We start from the raw sequence: 25,052 nt of genomic DNA on the forward strand, positions 1-25,052 counted from the left end.
ACAGGGTGAGGGGTACATGGGCTCACACGCACACACACACACTCTCTCTCTCTCTCTCTCTCTCTCTGCATTGGGCATGAATAGACCTTGCAAGTTCAAGAAAACACGTTTGTGGGTTATGCCTGTGGGCCATGAGTTTTGCAAGCCCTGTTCAGGACCCCACAAACCCTCGACCTTTCTCTCAAGCTCCCCTCCACCCCCTGTCCCAAAGTCCAGGTGCCTTGCCCGGCTAACCCAGACTGTTTCTGGTCACAGGTGGCCCAGAGGCGCAGGGGGCGGCAGGCGCTGCGATGTGAGCTGAGCGTGAAGGTCTTTGGGCACGAGCTGAGCTTTGTCAGCTGCAGGAAGATGGGGAGCCACGTAAAACGCCAGTCCCTGGACCTGGCCGAGCTTGCCGTCAAGCTCCTGAAGGTACCTCAGGCTGGGCTGGGCTGCTCCTTGCCCTCTGGCCCCGTGGTCTTTCCTTTGATGCTTTGGAGAAGAAGTAAAGTACTTCCAAACTGAAGAGCATGGAATTTGGAGCCAGATGGCCCAAGTTAAAAAACTGGCTCCACCACTGACCACATTGGGAGTATTGTTTAACTTGCCACGGTCTCAGTTTCTGCATCTGTGAAATGGGGATGGTGTAATAGTAATAATATCGGCTTCATAGAGCTGGTGAATCAAATGACTTAATGCAGTAAAAATGCAACGAAGTGCTGAGAGCGTGCCTGGCACATTCTAAATGCTCTGGACCATGAACGGGGCCCACACCGCCCCTTACCTGACCGATCCTGCATCCCTGACCTCTGACCTTTTCCCATAGTAACATGTCTTGGTTCAAACCCAACTCTGCCTGTTTCTAGCTATGTGAGCTTGGCTGGGTGATTGTATCCATGAGCTGTCTTCTTATCTGGTCATGTGCACTGTTCCGGTTCTCTGATGCAGGGGCAGGAGGTGCAGGTGAACCGGAGGCTGACCCTGGCCATGGAGGAGCTCACCTTTCCCACTGTGTCTGGACTCTCGGCCCGGCTGGCCCTAAATGCCTCGGCTGCCATCAGCATCCGGGTCCGAGGGACAGCCGACTTCCAGCAGCGCTCAGATTTCTCTGTGAATGGTTATGTCAAGCCCAGGTAGCTGGCTCCTCAGAGCTGGGGGAAGAGTGTGGTGGGGAGCTCCCTCTGCAGAGAGCTGGGGCATCAGTGTGGGCTGGATGGGATCCCGGCTCTGCAGACCACCCAATATACCACCTACTGTTGATTGGGTGTTTTTGTGCCAAGAGACTGTGAGGAGATCCTGGGTGGTTATGCCCACTTTGCAGGTGAGAAGACTGAGGCTCAGCCAGGTGGAGGTCACGTGCCCCAGGTCGCACAGCAGGGTGAGGCAGCTGGGATTCCAGTCTTATGCCACAGCCCTGCTCTTCCCTCTGCCCCTTCTGCCTCCGCAGGGAGGGGAGGAGGGGGAGGGAGGAGCATTTAAGGCACATGGGCTCCGAGCCCACTGAACCCATATGGCCACGCGCAAGGCAGGCACTTTTCTTATTCCCAGTAAGGGTGGAGGAAACAGACTCAAGGCGGGTACACAGCCAACGCAGAGCCACAGAGTGCAAAGGGTTTTGAATAGAATTTGACGGTACTCACTGGACTCCAGGGTCTGTCCCAGGCCTGCCGGGCGACTGTCCTGGCCACTAAGCTGACCTCGCCTCGGTTTCTGGGTCTGACGTGGGGAACGTGGGTGTCCTGTGCTGGCTGCTGTTTGATGTGGTCCCTGGCCGGGAATTCTAGAACTGGCTGTTCCACTTCCCAATGATGGGACCCAAGCGGGTGGCAGCACCTCTCTGAGCCTCGGTTTCCCCATCTGTAAAATGATGCTGGTCATGACGAGACTGGTTGGGTGGCGTGCAGAGGGCTTGGCGCACATGGAGCATGTGTCAGTGGTGGTCGCTTGGAGGGGCTGCTCTGGCTCAGGACCGCGGAACCCAGCCAGCGTGACGGGTGGGTTGGCCACTGCCTGGGCCTGCAGGGTGCAAGCCGGTGTCTGCCTCTCCCTCAGCGCCCTGCTCCAGATCTCGGTGCAGATGGGCACAGTGGGCACCCTGGGGCAGGCCGGGCTGAGGTGGGTGACCGGCATCCGCAGCACTGCCAGCCTGGACGGCGGGATCCGGGCGAGGAAGGGCCGGGACCTCAAGGTGCACCTGAACACGCCTGAGGAGGCTGTGGAGCTGCTCCGCTTCAGGTGGGCTCCTGCCGGGTGGGCGCGGGCGGGGTGCTGCCTGAGGGCTTGTGTGCATGTGTGAGTGTGCACATGATCACCTGTGTGTGCACGGGCACCCATGTCTGGCCGCGTGTGTCTGTCAGTCTGTGTATGTGAATGTGTGCCTGTGGGCGTATTTGTGTGTGCACATGTCCGTGAGTATGGTGTATCTGTGTGTGTGGTGGTCAGGGTGGGGTGGGCATGTCAGTGACAGGGACTGAGGGAGGCCGAGAGGTGGGGCGTTCCCACACTCCTTAGCTCTTTATGGGGTTCCCTTATGGGGCCTGCTTGTCCCCCGTCTGCTGGAGAGGTGACACTTGGAGAACAATGATTTCAGAGGAAACAGGAGAAGCCAGGCTGCCCCCACCTCCGGGTGCTTCCTTCCCTGTGTCCCACCCTAGCTGGAGGCTCTGTCCTCCCTGCTGCCATCTGACCTTCTCCCAACAGCAGCCAGTGGGGTCTGTTAAGATGTCAGTTAAGTCCTATAAACCACCCCCAATGCCACACCCCTGTTTCAAGTCCCTTGCTTGCTTCTAAGATAACCCAGGTCTACATGCTTGTCCTGTCTGATGGAGGCCCTGCCCACCTCTCTCACCTGTCTCCTGCCACTACTTCCTGCCCCTCACTCACTCCCCCACTCCATTCTTACCCTCTCACATCACACTTCTTTCTGTGCTCCTAAAGAGCCCCTTCACTCCCACCCCAGGGCCTTTGTACCTGCTGGTTCCCTCTGTTTGGAATGCTGGCTCTTTCGCATCCTTTGATTCTCTGATCAAAGGTTACCTCTGCAGAGAGCCTCTGCCCGCCCCCCCAACAGACCCCCAACTAAAGAATGCCCTGCCCTGTCCCCACGCTAGACGCTGTGCCCATGCAGCCCCCCATTTTAGGTTTTTCATAGCACTTGTCACCCTCTGTATTCATGGAGTGTCTCCTCCACCAGCATGAAGACTCCTCAAAGGCCTGTCCTGTTCCTAGCGGGATTGGCCCCAGTGCCAAGCTCTGGTGGCTTTAGGAATGAATGACAATGACTTGCCTGGCACTTTCCTCCTTCCCACCTAGCTCTAAGCTGTATCTCGTCACTGGGGATGATGTGAGGAGCCTCAGTCATGTTCACAGCTCTTCTGAGGCCCAGTCCTGTACCAGCAAGGAAGGTAGGCAGCAGGGCCTCTGTGTCATCGTCCAAAGATGGGTATCCTGAGGACTGAGGGGAAGATCCTGTTCCAAATTCCTGAGTTCCTCTTCTGCCCTAAAAAGTATTTATGCCCCTTAACTCAGTGGTTCTGCTTCTAGAACGCTACCTTATGACAATAAACCAAAATCACTTTAAAAATGCCCTGTGCACAAAGATGTTCATTGCATCATTATTTACAGAGCAAAAAAATAGGAAGCAACTCAACTACTCAACAGTAGACGAATGGCTTATTACAAGGGCCTGTGAGCTAAGAATCAGCTTTTCTTTACATTTTTTCGAGTGCTGAAAAATAATCCAAAGATGAGTATTTTGTAACATGTGAGAAATGTGTGACATTCAGATTTTAATGTCCAGAAATGAAGTTTTTTATTGGTACAGAGCCACACCCATTGTCTGTGGCTTTTGTTTGACAATAGCAGTGTTGAGTAGTTGTAACAGACCATATAAAGAGCAGAACCTCAAATGTTCACTATCTGGCCACTTACAGAAAACATTTGCCAGCTCCTGGTTTAGTAAACTGTTGAGATGCCCTGTAACTTTTAAACCCTATAGCAAAAGACCTACTTTAATAGCGCAAATTCTTTGGTAATAACATCAGGTGAAAGGCAATGAAATTGAAAAAGGGAAGGAAATACACCAAACAGTCACAGATCTTGGAATCATTTGAGGGCTTAGGTGGGAGGAGGGGCCTACTTAAATTATTACTTTAGGCTAAACACTGTCCTAGACACTTACTGCGCTGTTAATCCTCACAGCTACACCATGGGATGGGTCCCAGTTTATAGATGAGAGACACCAAGGCACAGAGATGTTAAGTAATTTGCTCAAGGTCACACAGCCAGGGAATGGCAGAGCTGGGATTTGGATCCAGGCAGTCTCGCTCCAGAGCCTGCATTCTGCACGGTACTACCTGACACTGATAGTCTACGTTGTCCTCAACTGGGGGCGATTTCGTCACCCAGGGGACATTTGGCCATACCTGGAGACATTTTTGGTTGTCATAACAAGTGTGGGAGGTGCTACTGGCATCCAGTGGGTAGAGTCCAGGACAGCTTCCCACCACGAAGAATCATCCAGGCCAGTATGTCAGCAGGGTCAGTATGTCACAGGACTGCCTCAGACTATTGATGTCTACACAATACTGTTTCTCAAAAGAAAATAGGGGGGCAGGTATAGCTCAGGGGTAGAGTGCGTGCCTAACATGCACAAGGTCCTGAGTTCAATCCCCAGCACTGCCATTAAAAATAAATAAATAAACCTAATTACCTCCCCACTCCCGAAATTAACCTAAACAAAGAAAATAGAGAAGCTCTTTCTTCCCTGATGTGAGCAGCCCTCTGACTCTCTACTGACCAGTGCTGCCTGCTCTCCTGTGTGTCCTCAGTGTCCCGCATCTGGGGCTGGCAGCTGTGCACTGAAGTCAGCTGGCTGGCAGCTGGTCAGCCCTACCTGCTCTCAGTGCCTGTGTTTGTGGCTGTGATGCTGAAGAAACAGGACCGGGGGCTCCAGCAGTACCTGCTAGAAGCTGCCTATACGCTCCGCCCTCAGGTAAGCGCTATGGAATTCCCAGCTGGGTTGCAGGTCTCCCGAGGTCTTATTACTCAGGGATCAGCCTTGGGGATCACTCATAAAGACTTGGGCCTCCTCCCTGGAGCCCTCGGGCTGGACTTCTGCTCTAGACTCCCTTCTGCCTCAGGACCCTTGCACATGCTGATCCTGTCTCTGGCTCTGTGACTTGTTAACTCTGAATCAATCTTCATAGCTCAGTCAAGGGGTGAATCCTGCCCTTATTGCCCCAAAGTGGTCATGTTCTTTTTTTATATGCTCCAAGAGGACCACGTTCCTTCCCATAGATCACTTTTATGTTTATTACTGAAGCTAGTTGATTAAGTCACATGGTTCCTGGGAACAGATCCAGTGCCATTTATCTCAACCCTGTGTCCCCAGCTCCTGGCACAGAAGAGGCACTCAATAGCCTCCTGTCTGATCGCTCAGTTCCTGCTCTTGTCTCCTTATGTGTTTTCCACCAGCAGCCAGACTCCAAAATCCCAAAAGCATGGTGTCCCTCCTCTGCTCAGAACTCTCAGCGGCTCCTGTCACTGTAGAAGCCAAGCACCCTGACTGACAGGCCCTCAGTGGTCCAGCCATGCTGGCCTCTCCTCCCCATCACCCCAACTCATCAGGCTTCAGACACATTGACCTCCTTTTTAAAAAAATGCCAAGCACATTGCTGCCCCAGGGCCTTTGCACTCACTGTTTCTTCTGCCTGGAACACTCTTTCCCAGACATCCACTTGATTCCTTCCCTTGCTTCCTTCAGGTCTTATCAAATGCCCCCTCCTCAGGAACAGCTTCCCTCCCTGACCACCCAGTCCAGAACAATGACCCCATCAGGATCCCTGACCCTCTGACCTTACCAGCAGAGCACTCAGCACCCCTGTCTGCCGTCTCACCTCCTTCTGTGTCTGAAGCTCCTGTGCCTCCCCGTCTAGAATGTCGACACCAGGAGTGCAGGACTTTGTATTTCAGTCCCAGTCCCTGTGCTTACAGCTGTGCCTTATGCACAGTCGTGAACATTTGTTGGTACTGAATGAACGTACAGTGATGCAGGATTTTAAAGGGGACTCATGTCTTAGGCTGCATTTTCCTGGAGGCAGACCAGAGCCAAGGATTTGGGTAAAAGTGATGGATGGAGAAAAGACTCCAGGAGGACCCAGTAGGAGGGTGCAGGAAATAGGATGGGGAAGGGGAAGATGCTGAGTGGGAGCGGTGGCAGGTGAGGTGGCAGCCTTAGCCTGGTCCCTGTGCAGCCCTGGAGCAGGACTTCCATCTCAGGGTGTGGTTCCCTGTGAGGATAAAGAGCTGGGATGTTTTTTAGCTCCTGGGCCAGAGGGCAATGCTCTAGAGGCCCCAGATGCCAGGCCTTGAGAGCAAAGTGCACAGAAACTGGGAGATGAGCCCGCAGAGCTGGTTGAGGGGTCTGAGGGGATTTGGGCAGAGGGCTGATGGTGTGCGCTGCGCCTTCACCCCGGCTGTTCAGCAAACGAACTGAGACTCTGCTCCTGTGGTCCTGAGTTGTCCTGAAGGACTCTGCTCTCCTCCAGGATAATACTTTAGCTCCCCAAATTTCCTGTTTGGGGATTCTTGTCTTGGGAGCTCAAGGATGAGCATAAGAACTCAAGATTTTGAAGGTGGAGGAGCCTCAGGACCTGAATTGGGTTCTTTATCTTGAGGACTTGGCTGTGTTTCCAGAAGGACAGCTGGCTCCCTCAAGAAGCCTCAGCCCACCTCTTCATGGGCACGCCCGAGTCAGAAGTGCCCCGGGACGTTGGGGTGGACGTCAGCTACAGCTGGCCCCAGAGGAAGTTTCGGCTCAAGCTTCTCCATCCCAAGAAGAAAATCGAGCTGGATGGTAATGACAGTGCCCTTTCCCGTCACCATGCCTGGGGCCATGTGCCAGAGCCAGGCAGGGCTGGTTGCCCGCAGCACCCCACCTTCTGAGGTCAGCATTCTCTGTAGCCCTGTTTATGGTCAAGGAGCCACAGGCTGACAGATGAGGAAGCTAGCAGGATGCCCCAGATCCAGGATGTTGAACCCCGGTCTCTAAGCTCTTGTTTTGTGTCTCAGGAAAGATGGAGACTCTCCAGAGTGCTCGCCTGGGTTACCTGGAACTGATACTGGACGACAGGGATGTCTACTACATCAAGGTTTGCTCCCTGTCCTCAGCCCACCCTGTCAGCACCTGCCCACCTCCCCAGGTACTTCCGGCCCCAGTCTCTGCTTAATAATCGCCACCTCCTTTGGTGTCTTAGCTGTGTTTCCCCTCCCCCCTCCCAATACCATTTGTGGCTTCTTGTTACCCAGAAGAAGAAAAAATGGGCTCAGATCTCACCATCACCAATGTCAAAAATTGATAATATTAGTAACTCAGGAGCATGCTTTCAAAAATTCAGAGTAGAGAAATGTATAAAATGCCAGGTTAAAGTGTGCCACCCCCCAGATTTCCAGAAGAAGTGTCAGACGCACACCAAGGAGTCTGTCTGAGTTTCCCAGGGCTGCCATAACAAGGCACCTCAAATTTGCAGGGATGGGGTGGATGGCTTCAACAACAGAAATTTCCCTCTCGCAGTTCTGGAGGCTGGAAGTGCAAAATCAAGGTGTTGGCAGGATTGCTTCCTTCTGAGGGCTGTGATGGAGAGTATAGTCCACGCTTCTGTCCTGGTTTCTAGGAGCCTCAGGCGTTCCTTGCCTTGTAGATGTCTGTCTTCTCCCTGTATCTCTGCCTTGTCTGCCCTCTGTAGGTATCTGTGTCCACATTTGTCTCTTTAATAAGTCTACCAGTCATGCTGGGCTCGAGCCCACCCTAATGACCTCATCCTCCCTGGATCATCTGCAAAGACCCTGTTTCCAAATAAGGTCACATTCACAGGTACTGGGGACCTCCGCGTCTTTGAGGGGGAAGCACAGTTCAACCCATAATACTATAGATTTGCAAAACCTTTTAGTTTTGAGCTTAATTTTTGTTTGTTTAATATGAAAGGATCACACCCTGTTCTTTGTTTACATCTTGCTTTTTTTCTTTTTTTTAACTCAAAAATATATCTTGGCAATCTTTTTATACCAGCCCGTGCTGGTACAACTTAATTTAGTTAAAAAAAAAAAAAAAAAGGTAGTGCATTTAAATGATTCCAAGTTCAAAGAATACAGAAGAGTCTAGAACTAAATGGCCAGTATGGTGGCTCCTATCACATGTGACTATTTATTTATTTAAATATTTTATTTTATTATTATTTTTTTTTGTCTCGTGGGGAGGTATTTACTTTTTTTTTTTGAAGGGGGGATATTTACTTATTTCAATGGAGGCACTGGGGACCAAACCCAGGACCTCGTGCACGCTAAGCACGCACTCTACCACTTGAGCTACACCCTCCCCCCTTGCATTTTTCTCCTAGTAAGTACTTTTTAAGGTTCTCAACTAGGGGGACCTGGATGGGATTCAGTGGGTCTATTGAAGCCCCTGCAGTTGTATGGTTTTGTGTCTATCCACCTTTCTGGGGAGAGGATTTAGACCTTAGATCCGATGCTCAAGCAGGTCTGTGACTCCTAAAAGGGTAAAAACAGCTGCTGTCGACTCCCTCCGGCCAAGCAGGACTTTTGAGTCCCTCTGGCAATGAGTCTGCCGAGTCTGCATCCCCTGTGGATCCTCAGGGAGGTCCGGTGTGGAGAACCTGGGCTGGAATTTTTGCTGTGTAAACACACTCTCAGCTCCCAAATCCGCTTCCTGCCCAGGGTGGGGAGAGGACCAAGTGTCAGGGGAGAGCATCTTCCTCCTAAAGCCCCAGCTGCCTGGCAGCTGAGACTGCGAACTGTTTTCAGAACTCCCCAGAGCCCTTGGACCCCTCCGTGCTTGCTAAGTGCACAAGTGCTAATTGCCTCCGCCTCCCCGCAGACCTTCCTGCGGCTCGGCTCTCCGGAGGGCTGTCTGCAGCCTGCAAACATTTGCCTTTAGAGGGACTCCAGTTCCAGCTGCCTCAGACCCATCACAATAACAGTAACAGCTGGGGCTCTGAAACTTTCCTGTTCTAGGGGTGGCCCTGGGGTGGCTTTGGCCCAAGATGCCTCTTTTGGTCTTCTCAGTAAGCCCAGGTGAGATGAGGAAACTGAGGCACATGAGCTCAGGGATACAAAGCAGCAAAGCTGGGTTCAACCTAGCTCAGAGTTGATGGGGTTTAAAGATGAGGTGGAGGAGAACATTATATATTAGTACCCCCCTCCCTTGGGGGTGCAGGGATAGAGCACCCCACATCCTGGGTTACCTGGAGAGGCCCCGTTTACCATTAGCCCAGCTCAGTTATGACTAGTGGTCTCTTTAACTGTTAAGTGACCTGGTTTGGATGGGAAATTCTACAGTCATCCTATTCACGGGCTGCACTTTGAGGAAAGCCACAGCTACTGCCCAGGGAAAACCATCGCCAAGACACACCATTATTATTATTATTTTTTAAAATTTTATTTATTTTATTATTTTCTAATGGAAGTCCTGGGGATTGAACCCAGGACCTCATGCATGCTAAGCACGGGCTCTACCACTGAGCTCTACGCTCCCCTCTGAGACACACTATTAAGTGAGAGAAGCAGAGCGGAGTGGAGAGCCTGCATCTGCTTTTGTGCAAAGCAGGAGGGAATGTGCGCGTGTGTGCCCACATGCACACACATACACACGTGTGTGCACACACGTATACACACACATACAGACTCACACAGGCCCAGGCTGTCCCTGGCAGGTTCACAAGAAGCTGGACACAGAGGTTGCCTTTGAGGGAGACCAGGAGACCAGGACACCAAGGAGGGAAATGAAACCTATATTTTTCAGTGTCTTTTCTTCATTTATTCAACAGCTATTTATTAAGTGCCTATAATGTGCCAGGTACTGGGAAGACGGCTCAATGAGAGAGAGACACACACAGTTCTCTCCTCTTGCATTCTCATGGGAGAGACAGTAAAATAAATAAGGAAACCGTACAGTGATAGGTGGCTGTAAGTGCTCTAGGAAAAGGGAATCGTCGAGCTGGTGCAGGGGTCTATAGTTACGTGAGAAGAAGGGTCTGGGGGTTGGCTTCCATTTTTGTTTTTATTGAAGTGTAGTTGGTTTAGAATGTTGTGTTAGTTTCCAGTATACAGCATAGTGATTCAGTTATACATATATACATATTCCTTTTCATGTTCTTTTTCATTATAGGCTATTAGAGGATACTGAATATAGTTCCCTGTGCTAGACAGTAGGACCATGTTGTTTGTCTAGCTTCAGTTTTAAATAGACTGATGGGGTAAGCCTGACTGTACTTTTAGTGAAGACATAAAGGATGTGGAGAAGAGAGCCAGGTGGTTCTCAGGGGGAAGAGTATTGCAGATAATAGGCATAGCATGTGCAAAGGTCCTGGGGTGGGAATGTGCACAGAGTGTTAGAAGCACAGCCTGAGGCTCCCTGTGACTGGAGCAGAATAGGAGAAGGGACAGAGAGGTGGGAGGACAGATCACGTAAGGCTTTGCCAAAGAGCAGTCAGAAAGCAGTGACTTGTGACTATTGTCCAGGAACAAAGGCAAAAAACAGGATTTACAAGAGTATAAAAGAGTGCGCACTCAGGGAACAGTGAGTTTGTTTTTATATCTTTTGGGTAAACAGATCAGCTGGCAGCCAGCAGAGAGATGCATTAGATTGGTCCACAGTTGACAGTTGCAGTTGCTGTGGGTTTTCCAGCAAACCTCAATCATGGAGACCTAGAGCATATTTCGGGCCGTCCGTGTGTCCTGCCTGCCAGTGTCCCCCTGTGGGCAGTTTTGCCTTTAACTGGCCAGGGCCGCACTTACGACTCCTGGAGAAAGTCTTGGCCTTGTTGGCTTTTGCAAGGACTTCGGCTTTTACCCTGAGGGAGGTGGGCATGCTGTGAACCTACATGTGTGAAAGGCATGCTCTGGTGGGACCCAGGAGAGCTGAGAGAAGGATGTCATAGCAACACAGGTGCCACCAGCAGGGCTCAAGCCAGGGCAGTGGTGGAGGTGGCCTAAGTGGTTGAATATTCTGCAGGGAGAGCTGGCCAGAGTCCCTGATAGATTGGACAGGGGGCAGGCAGGAAGAGTCCTGCATACTTAGGTCTGAATTTCTAACAGGGATTACCTACTTTGAAAAATAATCAAGCTTAAGAGATTGGAGAAGGATCAGCCTAGAAGGCCACTAGTGAGGCTCCGTCCCCTGCCCTCTGTCCGGTCCCAGTTCTCGTGGTCAAGGCCAGGTCTACTGGCTGAGCCCATCCCCCCAAGTGATGCTGGGGTCTTTCCAGGGCCAAAGCAACCTGTGGCCAGCAGCAGATGGTGAGGTCCAGCGGTTCGAGGCCCAGCTGGAGGCGAAGCTGGTGACAGCGGGCATCCCCGTGGTCTTCACTGGGAACCTCAGCCGGCAGGCGGGCGGCAGGCTGGCCTTCTCTGTGTCACTGAGCAACCTGCTGAGTGACCGGGCCCACATGTCAGGTAGGAGGAGGGATCCCCTCCTGCCACCTTCCCTTGGTGGCCAGGCTTCGGGAGGGGAGGACTGAGTGCCTTACTTATAGTCCTCATAACCCTGACCCCCAATATTAACATTCCATCTAAGGAAAATCCAAGCTCTGCATCTGCTCACAGCTTCTGCTTGAGTCTCCCAGACAACCCCTCCCACATGCTGACTGCCCCCAACAAACCATGAAACGGCACCTTTTGGACTGTTTTGATTCTGACCCACATTACATGTTACACAGTGTGTAACAAATACAATTTGTATTTTAATCTGAATTACACGGGACACTGCTTACATCTTGAACACACGGCCTGGCCTGGGTGCTGACCAGTCTGACCTGTTGCCCATCCTGGTGCCGGAGCTGGGGTGGAGCCCCCCTGGCTATGCTCTTTGTGGGGTGCTCTGGGAGATTCCAGGGGAATGATGTGAGTGGCTGGGGGTGTCCACCCGCTGGCCTGGGCATTTTTGATATTTTAAGTGGTGTGCGTGCACCTGTGTGATCTGGCTGAAATGTCAGTGTAGCAGAAACAAGTTTCAGAGGGTGAAATTCATGTGAGGACCCATGATGTGCTGTTGTTTCTCTTCTGTTCCATTCTGTTTTGTTTTGTTTTACTTTCCTTAAAAACTTTTGGTTGGGACCCACAAAAGTGACTTGGGGGGTTGCCGCCTGGACAGTGCAAAACACTGTCAGTGGCCCTGATGCCAGCGTCCCTCCACAGAGACTCAGGCATTGTTTTAGCAGGGACCCCACTGCCCCCGCCACGGGTGGTTCCCACTTCCTTTCCTTGCCTGGTGCTGGGGATGGGGTGTCAGTGCCTGGGGTGTGGGATGACCACACCGTGCCTGCCCGCTCCCTACCCGCTCTCCCTGCAGTGCTGCTGGAGAAGGAGGTGGAGAACGGGCTGCAGGGGGTGGCCCTGGATGGGGAGCTCTTCGTACCGGAGCTCGTGGGACTGCGTGTCCTGGGTCTGCTGCAGCAGCGAGGCCGCCTCTGGACCAGCTCCCTGAGGATCAAGTACGGCCTGCTGGGTATGAAGCCACGTGCTGGCTGGGGGCGAGGTGGGGAGTGGCTGGACCTGCACCGTCTCCTGGGTCTGTGCCACTGTCATCCTGGGTGTTTTGGCCTCCCTGCACTGCTCCTTAGCCAGTTAGTCATTCCATTGGCTTTGAATGGAGCTGAGCACCTGCCTGTTAAAAAGAAAAGAAATATATATGTATACATGTATGTGTTTGGGAACAACATAAGTATGTCTCTTAAAACCTCCCCATTGACAGATTCCAATGAGTCATGTTAGATGGGGGGCTGGCTGAAGCTGGGCTGCACTGGACCTTCCTCTGCTTGGAATGAGAATGGAGGGCTGCCTGGCAGAGGAAGGGCAGGGGTTTTTGGGTTGTCCTGCACAGGTCAGGCGAAGCAGCTGGCGCAAGAGTGCAGCACCAGCCAGAAGCTCTGGGCAGAAAGCGGCTCAGAGGCCACCTATAAGCTGGAGCTGGGCCATGAGCTCCATTGCACACAGATCCCAGCATTCAGCCACAAGGTAGGTGCCTGGGCTGGGCAGGGGTCTGGAGAGAGCTCCCCGGGTCAGAAAAATGGTGGGTGAGCATCCTGAACTCGTCCTTAGTTCAAGGTCACATATGGGAACAGATCATGGATTGGAACTTAAGTCTCATATTTCTCTACTCATTCAGTTGGTGTTTAATAAACACCCACCCTGTGCCCAGTAGTCGGGGAGAGCTGTGTTCAAGGCAGCACTTGGTTTCTGCCATCCCATTGCTGGGCTGGGGCAGAGAGCAACAGACATGGACCAAATTAAGGGGAACATAAATGCCATGGGTGGTAAACAGGACAGAGGCTGAGAGCACGTAACACAAGGGAGCCTAATTTGGACAGGGCAACAGAGGAGGCTTCTTTGGGGGAAGTAAATTTTAAGCTGGAAGTTAAAATATGAGACAGCTCTGTTCCCTTGGAAGTGTGCTACAGGCAGAGGGAACAGCAAGTGCAAAGGTCCTGGGGCTGGAGGGTGATTGGAGTGGTTAAGAAACTGGCAGTTCACCCAAGTGGCTGGCAGGGTGAGCGAAAGGGAGAAGTGGCCGTTCTTTTTTAAATTTACTTACTTGAAACATTGTTTTAAGTTTGCCCCTCCCTCTGAACTGTTGCCCCCAGAAAGTTAGGGGCTTCTGGCTCCTTCATTGCTGGCTATTTGGTGCCCAGTGTGGCACCTTCTTGATACTTGGGGTAAAATGTATTTTGTGAATGAATAAATGGATGAGACTCTATTACCTGGACTTGTGGTAGGGGGAGGCAGCGGGATGCTAGAAACCCACAGGTGGGAAGCTCTGATCCACTTAGGTTCTGTCCTGGGGGCCACAGGCTGCTGTGGGGGAGTCAGGATGGGGAGAAGGAGGACTCGGGTTTGTGTGAAGCAGAGCAGGAGTCACCTTCCCATGGCTGCTGGCTCTTTCCACTCCTTATCGGGGCATGGACCACGGTGGGGCACATTAGTTTTTCACCTCAAGCCCAGGATTTAAGGGGGCGTTAAAAACATAGTCATGAAGGTGAATTGGATTCTAACATATTATTTTACAAAATCCAAGTCAGTGCAAGAAAAATTCATACCTCTTGTAGAACTCTCCCCAGAGAAGCAAGCCTGCATCTCAGGGTGGGTGGCAGTGAGGAGGCTCAGGAATGGATACACAAGGCTTCCTCGGGGGTCTCCCTTGGTGGGCTGTGTCCCCAGGTCCAGCTCCGGCACGAGGAGGACTCAGGCCACCTGCACTCGCAGCTGGAAGTGAGCTACGGGAGGCACTGGGGTGAGAGCAGCAACAAGAGGCGTCTCCGCGTCAGCCAGACCTTCCAGAACGACTCGGGCCCAGCCCTGAGCAGTCACTTCATGGAGGTGAGCCCAGCCTCCGCAGAGCTGTGTCTCTTGAGCTTAGTTTGCACGTGGCAGCTGGACAACACCCCCTGCTTGTCCCTCCAGGTCTTGGTTGCAAGGATGCAGGCAGCTAAGACTCAGGCTCTGCGACCTTACCTTTTGCATCTCCAGCCTCTAGGCCCCTGGGGGAGTTAAACGTTTGCTGGTGTGGCAAGGACAGCCACGGGGAAGTTTGCAAGGGGGCTTGGAAAATGCAGATTTCTAGCCGTAAAAATGCATTTTGGAAACAATTCATCCTCCCATTTTCCAGGAGATGAGCTCTTTTTGGTAAATCAGAACTAACTGAGTACTTAGCCCTTGAACAGGTCTGTGCTGTTACAAGGCACACGTTACCTTTCTGAGTTTCCTTTTAAGTCATTTTTAAAAATGTTTAATTGTGGTAAGATATATAACATAAAACTGACTGTTTTTCACCATTTTTTAGGTGTACAGTTCAGTGGCATTAAGCACATTTATGTTGTTGTGCAGCCATCACCACGGTCCATCTCCAGAACTTTTTCATCTTGTAGAATTGAAACTCTACCCACTAAGCAGTAATTCTCCATTCCCTGCTCCCCCCAGCCCCTGGCAGCCCCCATTCTACTTTCTGTCTCTCTCTGAGTTTCACTACTCTAGGTGGAATCATACAGTATCTGCCTTTTTGTGACTGGCTTATTTCACTTAACATAACGTCCTCAAGGTTCATCCACATTGTAGCATGAGTCAGAACCTCCTTCCTTTTCAAGTCTGAATAATATTCCATTGTACACGGCTGGACCACATTTTATTTATCCATTCATTCATCAATGGACACTTGGCTTCCACTTGTGCTTTTGTGAATAGTGCTGCTGTAAACACGGGTGTGCAAATATCTGTTTGAGTTCCCACTTTCCATTTTTGGGGGTATATACCCAGGAGTGGAATAGCTGGATCATACAATAGTCCTACTTTTAATTTTCTGAGAAACTGTCACACTGTTTTCCATACCAACTGCACCATTTTACATCTTACCATCAGTGCACAAGGGTTCTGGTTTCTCCACATCCTCACCAACACTTGTTGCTTTCTCGGCTTTTTTGTTTGTTTGTTTGTTTTTTGTTACTAGCCATCCTAATGGATATGAGGCTCTCACTGTAGTTTTGATTTGTATTTCCCTAATGATTGATGATGCTGAGCATCTTTTCATGTGCTTACTGGCCGTTTGGGTATCATCTTTAGAGAAATACCTATTCAAGTTCTTAGCCCATTTTGAATGAAGTTGTTTGAGGTTATTCTTGTTGTTGAATTGTAGGAATTCTTTACATATTCTGGATATTAACCCCTTATCAGATATGTGGTTTACAAATATTTTCTCCCCTTCTGTGGGTTGTGTTTTCACTCTCTGGGTAGTATCCTTTGATGCACAAAAGGTTTTAATTTTGATGTAGTTCAGTTTATTTACTTTTGTTGCCTGTGGTTTAGGTGTCATATTCAACAAATCAGTTGCCAAATTCAGTGTCACGAAGCCTTTCAATCCCATGTTTTCTTCTAAGAGTTTCATAGTTTTAGTTCTCATGTCTAGGTCTTTGGTCCATTTTGGGTTCAATTCTGTATATGGTGTATGAGTCCAACTTCATTCTTTTACATGTGAATATCCAGTTTTTCCAGTACCAGTTGTTGAAAAGACTGTCTTTTTCCCTGACCACAGATGTGGGAGTTTATTTCTGGGCAGTCATTTGTATTCCATTGGTCAGTATGTCTGTCTTCTAGGTCACTACTATATAGTTTTGATTTCATACCATACAATTTTGATTACTGTAGCTTTGTGAGACCTTCAGCTTTGTTCTTTTTCAAGATTGTTTTGTCTATTTGGGGTCCCTTGAGAATCCATGTAAATTTTAGGATGGATTTTTCTATTTCTATCAAAAAAAAGATACCATTGAGATTTTGATAGGGATTGCATTAAATCTGTAGATTGCTTTGGTTCGTATTGAATCTTAACAATATTAAGTCTTCCAATCCATAGACACAGGGTGTCTTTCCATTTGTTTCTGGCTTCTCTAATTTCTTTCAGTGGTATTTTGTAGTTTTCAGTGCACAAATCTTTTGCCTCCTTGCTTAACTTCATTCCTAAGTATTAAGTTGATTTTAAATTATACCAATACTCCATGAATAAATTCTCCTTTTGAAAAAGTGTAAAATTTAAAATAGGGTTAAAATTCCCTTTCACAGTTACCATCCACATTCCTGGCCCCCTCCTCAGCTGGAGAGAACCAGGGTTATGGTCTGAAGCACAGGAGAGCGGGCCTTTTTGTATTCGTTTGCTCTGTGGACCTGTCACAAACACTTAGTTTTGTTCGGTGAGTCTTGCTGTGTGTCCTTCGGCAATGGATCTTGGGGAACTCCCCTCGTTTTAGAGAAATCTACTGTGTCCTTTTTAATACCTGCATCATGTTCTGTGTGCGTCTATCCTGCATTTTATTTGGCCATTTCACTCTTGGTGGTTTCTAAGTGTGCATACCTGAACATCCTGGGGCACGCCTCCCTGGGCACGTGTGTGAGGGGGGGGGCTCTGGGGCAGATGTCACAATGTAGAATTTCCAGAAATGTGTGCATTTTAAATTTGCTGGCTTTTGCCACTTTGCCTTCCAAAATGTCTGTACCAATCACCCACCTCCCAGCCATGTCCAAGAGGAGCAATCTCCATATTCCCACCAATCCTTGAGTGTTACCATTTGAAATATATTGCTGATATGGATGAAAATGGTATCTCGTTGTTTGAATTTGCGTTCCCCTGGTTACAGAACATGAACTTGTTGTTTATCTATTCTATATATATCAGTTAGTACCTGCAAATCTCTAACTCCCACCCCTTCCCCACCCCCGGTAACCACAAGACAGCTGATTGTTGACAAAGGTGCCAAGATAATTGAGGAAGGGAAAGAACTGTCTTTTCAACAAATCATGCTGAGACAACTGGATATTCATGTGCAAGAGAATGAAGTTGGACCCTTACCTCATACCACATATAAAAATGAACTCAAAATAGATGATGAATTTCTAATTTTAAGAACTATGAAATTAAGAAGAAGTTATTATAAATTTAAGAACTATAAATCTCTTGGAAGAAAACATAAGAGTAAATTCTTAGGATCTCAGATTAGGCAAGGGTTTCTGAGCTATGGCACTGAAAGTATAAGTAATGACAAAAATACATCAGACTTCACCAGAATTAAAAACATTTGTGCTTGAAAGGACACCATCAAGAAAGTGAAATAACAGCCCACAGGATGGAAGAAAACACATGTGAATCATGTTTGATAAAGGATTTGTATCTAAATACAAAGAACTCTTATAACTCAACAAGAAAAAGACAAAAGATTTGGATTTCTCTGAAAAAGGCACACAAATGGCCAAAAAGAGCATAAAAAGATGTTCAACCTAGTTAGTCATTAGGGAAATTCAAATCAAAACCACAGTGAGATACTACTTCAAACCCACTAGCATGACTAAAATGAAAAGAGACAGACAATAACAAGTGTTGGTGAGAATGTGGGCAAGTTAGAACTCTCATATTGGTGGGATTGTAAAATGATGTGACTAGAAAAATAGTTTGGTGTTGCCTTAAAATGTTAAGTTCAGAGTTACCATATAACCCAACAATTCTACTCCTAGGTACTCGAGAGAATTGAAACCTTATGTCCACATAAAACTTGTACATGAAGATTTTAGCACCATTATTCATAATAGCCAAAAAAGTAGAAACAGTCCAAATGTTCATCAATGGATGAATAGATAAAGTATGATTTATCTACACAATAGATTATTATTCAGTAAAAAAAATGAATGAAGTTCTTTGTAAAAAAAATTTGGGGGGGGGAGTTAATTAGGTCTGTCTGTCTGTCTGTCTATCTATCTATCTACCTATCTATCTATTTATCTATTTTAATGGAGGTACTGGGGACTGAACCTAGGACCTTGTGCATGCTAAACACACACTCTACTACTGAGCTATTCCCTCCCCACAAAAAATGAAGTTCTGACATGTGCTACAACATGGATGAACCTTGAAAACATCATGCTAAGTGAAAGAAGCCAGACACAAAAGGCCACATACTGTATGATTCTGTTTGTACGAAATGTCCAGAGTAGGCAAATCCATGGAACAGAAAGTAGATTAAAGGTTTCCAGAGGCTGGGGGAAGAAGGCAATGGGGAATGACTGCTCATGGGTAGAGGATTTCTCTTTGGGGTGGACGGGGCAGTTCCTTGTAGCCAGGGAGCTCAGACTGTGGTGGAAAGCCAGTAGAATGTCCTAAGTTGGAGCAGCATGATCTAATTAGCATCTTGGGTGTGGGTCTCCAGTTTGTACTGCAGGTGCCAGCGAGGCAGGTGGATTACCGTATGCAGCTGCACCACTTCAGCTTCCGCCAACCCCATGTGGAGAGCAGCACGCACCTGAAGGTGCAGTACAATGGGCGGCTGCCCTTTGTGGCAGGCTTGCAGTGGAAGGACACATCCAGGGCCACCCTGTGGAAGTGGGAAGGTGAGTGTCGTCTAGGGAGTGCCCTTCGCTAAGTCTTTGCTCAAACCATACCCACTACCTGGAACACCCTTCCCTGTGGTTTGCCTGATTCACTCAAGTCTCACTTTTAATATGTCCCAGGAAAGTTTAAATCACCTCCTGACTTCCTACCCTCGCTGACAGAGCTCTACAGTACACGCTCCTGCCTGTTTTTCCTTCCTTATCTCACCCTACTTTCCCCATTAACCATTATCCTGCAGTCCCACTAGACTCTTTTCTGTTCCCCAAACATACCTCAGGGCCTTTGCACTTGCTGTTCCTTCTCCCTGAAACAGTTTTTCTCCCATTAAAAAAAAAAACAGATTTACCATAGTTTACCCTTGAATTAATTTTTTGAATTGATTATTATTTTGATTGAAGTAATACGTAGTTTGAAAAGTAATACATAGTGTGAGAAGTGAATCAGACTATGACTTGATAATTGTCGAAGGTTGGGTGAGTGTTATGTGGGAGCTCGTCATATTCTCTGTATTCATGTATGTACTTGAAATTTTAAGTTTTTAAAAAGTTGAAGTTATGACAAATACACTAATTTTCAGCTTCATGTCTTTCCATGCCAAATTTTGCTTAAAATGGCAACCAGTGTAAATACCTTTTGTTCAGAGTAAATTGTGGACCTCAGTACATTTCAGTATTGCATCATTCACTAGAGTGAAATACACATATTGCCAGGGTACCATCTGGTGAGTTTTGGCAGGTGCGCACACCTGGGAAACCCAAGCCTCTGTCAAAATTCAGAGCATTACCATTGTTCTAGAAAGTTCCTTCATGCCCCCTCCCAGTCCTTCCCAGTTTTGAGATATGCCTACAGTGACCATGATGAGATTATGGGGGTCTCTTAGTGCCTGCCAGAAGCTCCCTTCCTGCCCAGGATACCAGCTCCTCCCTCTCTGCCCCTTGCAGGAGCCTTGAACCTGGATAGTCCATGGCTGATGGTCTCCATGGCTCACAGGCTGTACTGGCCCCACCGAGCCACATTCCAGGCTGTGTTGGAGTTGACCCTGGGCAAGGCTTGGATCCTCAAGAATCTGGTGATGAATGTGGCCTGCAGGAGCCAGGGCCTCTACAGAGAGGGCAAGATTCACATCTACACCCCAGCTACCACCTACCTCCGGGTGCGCATGCTTGGCCACGCCTCCACCCTCTCCTACTTGGCATCGCGCCCCTCCACCGCCCCAGGGAGCCCGATTTCCTGCCCTCTAGATCTCCCCTGCTGTGCAGAGGGTTAAAGCCGAGGTCTGGGCGTCAATACCAGGTCACAGATGTGTAAAGTCAGGCTCACCCAGTGGTGGCACTTTTCAGAATTAGTTGCCAAGTGAACTTGGGAGAGTGGACCCCAGAATAAATCTCAATTTGCCATATTCTTGCTTAGCGGCCGATAAAGTAAAACATGGAAAGCAGGTTGAACTGGTACCTTGGAAACAAGTAGATATCAGGTTTTTGCCAATAAACCAGTTTGGAAACTTCAAGGATGTAGGTTAGTTTTCCGCCAACTGCTGAGTATAATTAAGTCTGATCCTTTCACATGTTTGATCGCGGAAGCGTAGCAGAGTTTGGAAGAAAACCACCCAGAGGAGGGCTTCCCTGGAACATAAATCCTCTCCCTGTGTTGGGATCACCAGCAGACACAGAGGGTGGTCAGGCCTGACTTGGGCCCAGAAAGAGGCAGTCAGTGGGCCTTCCTGGGGACCGCAGGGTCCCCTCTGAGGCAGGGGCTGGGTGGCTCCAGGGTAGGGTCAGAAGAAACAGGTCACTCCTGGCAAGCTTAGGGACCTGGAGGAGGTCTTTTTGTGACAGAAAAAGCCGGCATAGGCGTGCATGTGGAGATCGGCCAGCCCGCCCCCGTGGGTGACCCAGCCCAGAAGCAGGGTGGTGGCCCGTCCTGGGAGATGACAGTCGAGGTGTGGCAAGTGATCAGATTCCAAAACTTGCTTGGAGGTGTAGCTGACTGACTGGCTGATAGATTTGCTGATGGGTTGGCACTGGGGGTAAGGGTGTGAAGAAGAGACAAATGACCCCAAAGTTTTGGCCCAGCCAGCTGCCATTTGCTGAAATGGGGAATCCAGCAGGGAAGGACCCGCAGGTTCTTAGGCGGAGACCTGAGCATCAATGACAGACGGGGCAAGGTGTTAGGGAGTTCTTGTATTTGGCCCCATCACCTCTCCTTGTGAGTGTCCTGAGGGAGCTGTGTGAACCAGGGACAGAGGCCAGCAGGGCACGAGGCACCATGATATTCCTCATGGAGCTCGTGCCAAGGGCAATGAGCTGGGGTACAGGGCCTAACACAAGGCCGAAGTGCTCTCCCTCCCCCAGCCCCAGTACAAGCCAAAATAACACCCAGCTCTTCCCAGGGCTCTAAGACCATGACAGGGAGACAAGGCCACCTACAAATGTGTGCTCTTCAGGATACCAAGACCCTGCTGGCTGATAATAAGGGCCCAGTGAGATCATGTTCCCTCCTTGAGTGGAAGAATAGAGGGGAAGAGAGTGATCTTCTCTGATAACTCTGATGCTCCCTTTGCTCAGGGGTGAAAGAGGAAGATCTGTTTTTTCCTCCTTCCTCAAGACGCTGTAGGAAACAACCAATTTTGCTTGGACCAATCAGGAAAGTTCTAGCTGAGATGGCATGCAAGGGGTTTTGAAGGATGAGTAGGAGTTCACCAAGTGGGAATGGGAATGGGGAGAAAAGGTGTCCCGAGAGGAGGAAATAGGGTATCCAGAGGCCTCGGTTACCCTTGCCATCCTCACTGCAGGTTTCCATGGTCACAGCCTTGGCACAGAACCTCTTTCGCAGCCAGAGTGAAGTAGAATCAGCCTGGAGTGCAGCAATACAAAGTGAGATCCACGCTGAGAATAGCCAGGACCTTAAGATCCTTCACTGCTGGTTGAAGGGTCCCCAGCGGGAGCTGAACCTAACAGCGGCCTACAGGCACGCGGAGCAGGTAAGGATCCGAGCGAGCTGTGCTGGAAGCTCTGCCATCGAGAGACCCTGATTCCCTCTCTTGGGGTAAAAAAGGGCTTAATGCTACTAGCTCGGCTATGATCTCAGGCCTCCCTGAGCCCCAGTTTCTTTATCTGTAAAATGGACTCCAGCCATATGAGCACAGACCCCAGAGCAAAGTTTGGCCACCTGGAGCTGGAAGCCTGGGTCCTTTGTTCCCGCTTGGCGCTTCAGGAGGTCTGGTCACAGTGGCGTGCCTGTGCAATCTCGTGGTCCAATGGGGTGGAGGCTGCAGCCCTATTCAGCAGTGCTTCTTGGGTGGTCATTCTCCAGGTGATGAGTGGGTGGTGGGAGCTGCCCCTAGGAACCCCCAGGGCAGGATGTTTAGCAGCTTGGTCCCTGTGGGCCATCCCTCTTCATCAGTCAGTTTCCTTGTTGCAGCCGTGGAAGATCCACGTGTTGCTGACGGCTCTGGGGGCTGGTGCCAGGGGCCAGCCTCAGGGCCTGCAGTTGGAGGGCGAGCTGGAGGAGCTGATGCAAGACGGGAGGTTGTACCAGAAGCGGGGGACATTCCTCTTTAGGTACGTGTGGCCCCTTCCTCCAAGCCAATTCCCCTGAGATGTGGTGCCTGCCCAGGTCTCCCCTTCTCCGGCGTGGAGGGTCACTGGGGAGCAGGGTGTACATTGCTGCCTGGAGGGACCCTCGCCGGCTTGCTGGGCCCAGACAGAACCCAGAACTCGGACACAAGATGCCTCCCTGAGAGCCGTCACATCCCTCGTTCCCTTCTGTTAGTGTGCTAAGGGGGCCACAGAAATCAGTCTCCTCGCTCCCGCCTGAGCGCTGCTCTGGGCATCCACGTCAGTTCCGACAGGAACAGCTGGTTAAAAAGCTTGTTCTTTGTCGGGGGTGAACAGGCACAGGGTTGGAATCAGCAGACACAGCCTGAAGTCCAGCTCTGGGACCTTAGTCATCTTCTGTCAAACAACAACAATAACCCAAAAGTAACAGCAGCTGTCATTTGCAAAGATCTGATTCATTATTTTGTTTCTATTTATTGAGCACCTACTATGTACCAAGCGCTTTTCTGGGCCTGTGGAAAACAGCAGAGAATAAAAAGGACAGAAATTCTTGGGAAGTTTGCATTCTTGGCACATACGTTATCTTTCATAACCCCACCACTGTGTGAGCTGGGTATTGTTATGTTTGCCCCCACCTTACAGATGGGAAAACTGAGGTACAGAGAAGTCAGTCCAGTCCTTTGTGGCCCCGGGTCACACAGCTAGTGGAAGGCTAAGACTGGATCCTAACCCCAGTCTGTGTGGCTCCAGACCCCATGGGCTCTCTGCTGCCAAGGGGTGATGCTGACCCCAGCTTTGCCCAGCGAGCTGGGTTGTCGAGGGGACACAGTGGGATGGGGACTGGGTGTTGACTGGCAAGTGTAACTCATAGGGCTGACGTGCGTCCTGATGCTCTTCTCTCTGTGGCCAAGTCTTAACTCTGCAAGTTGGTGACAGGCCCAATCTGAGCCCATGGGCACAGTTGTCCCCTGCCCCTCCCAGCTGCTTTAATGGCTTCGACCTGTATCCCCCACTCCACGCCAGGCATCCCTTGACTCTGCGCATCCCGCAGAGCATCCTCCTGCAGGAGACCTTCATGGCAGACAAGCAGCACCAGCGTTACTCCCTGGAGACGAGGCTTGTCCTTGATGGCCAGGATGAGACCCTGCAGACCACAGTCCTGGGCTACCAGGCCGGGCACCCCTACGTGAGTGGGCTCCAGGGTGCGGCGGGGAGGGGCCTGAGGGCGGGAGGGAGCCCCCATCTCCTCTGACCTGTCTCTGCCTGTGTGCACATGCGTGGTTGTCCCTCCCAGGTCTGTGCAGGCCTCTCCCACCCATACAACAGCAAGGCCATCCCCAGGAGCTTGGAGGGCTGCGTGGTTGCTTGGAGTCGGCACATCGTAAGTGAGGATCCCAGAGACCTTTCCACGCCAGAGGTCCCCAGTTCGTGTTGCCATCATCCGTCAGATGGATGAACAAAGCATTCTCCTGCCTGAGTTTTCTGTTCTACTCTGTCTCTGCCTGATCCATCTACTTGACAGGCCTGAGGGAATTTTTCAACCTGCCAGCATAATCCTATCTCACTTAAAACCCCCTATGGCTTCTCTTGACCCAGCCTGACCCTCTGCTAATCTGTGAGATGCGGGATTGGGACCATATCTGCTTTGTCATCACGGTAGCCGCAGGGCCTGGCGCATGGTCAGTACTTAATGAATCATTGTTGCTCCATTGCTCTTGAAAATCCATTATATACCTGATTTAGAGCAGGGCTGACCAACTCTTTCTATGAAGGACCAGATATTAACTGTTGTAGCCTTTGAGGGCCATCCAGCCTCTGGCGCAGCTGCTCACCTCTGCCTTTGTAGCACAGAAACATGACAGGAGGCACCAATGAAAGGACGTGACTGTATGTCCCTAAAGCTTTCACTATGGACTGAATGTTTGTGTCCCCCCCAGATTCATATGTGGAAGCTCTAATGTGATCGTATTTGGAAGTGGGGTCTGTGGGAGGTGATTAGGTTGTGAGCGTGGAGCCCTTATGATAAGATTAGTGTCCTTTTAAGAGAAACGGTGCTAACTCACTCTCGCCACGTGTGAGGACATAGCTGTCTGCAAACCAGGAAGAGGTTTCTTCACGCAGACACCCTGATCTCAGACTTCCAGCCTTCAGAACTGTAAGAAATAAATGTCTGTCCTTCGAGCCCCCCAATCTGTGGTATTTTCGATATAGCATCTGAACTAGGAAAACTTTCTTTACAAAAACAGGCCGAGTTTGGCCCCAGGGCCGTAGTTTGCTAACCTCTGACTTAGAGGGTCTTAGCATCCGTCTTTCTAGTGGTGAAACTCGTTTGTGCCTGTGTGTCCTTAGCAAAGGATGTCAGGTCTCTGGACCGCAGTTTCCTCATCTGTACGGTGGAGACAGCATCACCTGTCACTTGTGCAGTGGTTGTGAGAATCAGAGTGTAGTACGGCCATCTCTGTCAAGTACTTAAGATGTGCCTGCAGGCCCTCATCCAAGTCTCCTTCTCGATCTCTCTAGGAGTAGAAGCTTTGGGAGCTGACCCCATTCTCCAGCCAGCACTTAGTGAGCACCTACTGTGTGCC

General features: G+C 49.9%; 1 protein-coding gene across 4 annotated transcripts in view; it reads left to right on the forward strand.

Moving 5' to 3' along the window:
* The window catches only part of LOC102515882, a 111,706-nt gene that overhangs the window by 28,382 nt on the left and 58,272 nt on the right, over window positions 1–25,052 (forward strand). For all 4 annotated transcript variants that reach the window (XM_032460786.1, XM_032460787.1, XM_032460788.1 and 1 more), the window contains 17 exons: window positions 256–411; window positions 928–1,112; window positions 2,032–2,214; window positions 3,292–3,383; window positions 4,809–4,972; window positions 6,676–6,835; window positions 7,051–7,130; window positions 11,262–11,448; window positions 12,344–12,499; window positions 12,875–13,008; window positions 14,209–14,367; window positions 18,729–18,909; window positions 19,852–20,063; window positions 21,702–21,890; window positions 22,331–22,470; window positions 23,491–23,653; window positions 23,762–23,848. In XM_032460786.1, the coding sequence (XP_032316677.1) occupies window positions 256–411; window positions 928–1,112; window positions 2,032–2,214; window positions 3,292–3,383; window positions 4,809–4,972; window positions 6,676–6,835; window positions 7,051–7,130; window positions 11,262–11,448; window positions 12,344–12,499; window positions 12,875–13,008; window positions 14,209–14,367; window positions 18,729–18,909; window positions 19,852–20,063; window positions 21,702–21,890; window positions 22,331–22,470; window positions 23,491–23,653; window positions 23,762–23,848 (2,628 nt within the window). The remainder of the gene's footprint in view (window positions 1–255; window positions 412–927; window positions 1,113–2,031; window positions 2,215–3,291; window positions 3,384–4,808; window positions 4,973–6,675; window positions 6,836–7,050; window positions 7,131–11,261; window positions 11,449–12,343; window positions 12,500–12,874; window positions 13,009–14,208; window positions 14,368–18,728; window positions 18,910–19,851; window positions 20,064–21,701; window positions 21,891–22,330; window positions 22,471–23,490; window positions 23,654–23,761; window positions 23,849–25,052) is intronic.

The sequence above is a fragment of the Camelus ferus genome, chromosome 18, assembly GCF_009834535.1.
Source record: "Camelus ferus isolate YT-003-E chromosome 18, BCGSAC_Cfer_1.0, whole genome shotgun sequence".
Taxonomy (NCBI): Eukaryota; Metazoa; Chordata; class Mammalia; order Artiodactyla; family Camelidae; genus Camelus; species Camelus ferus.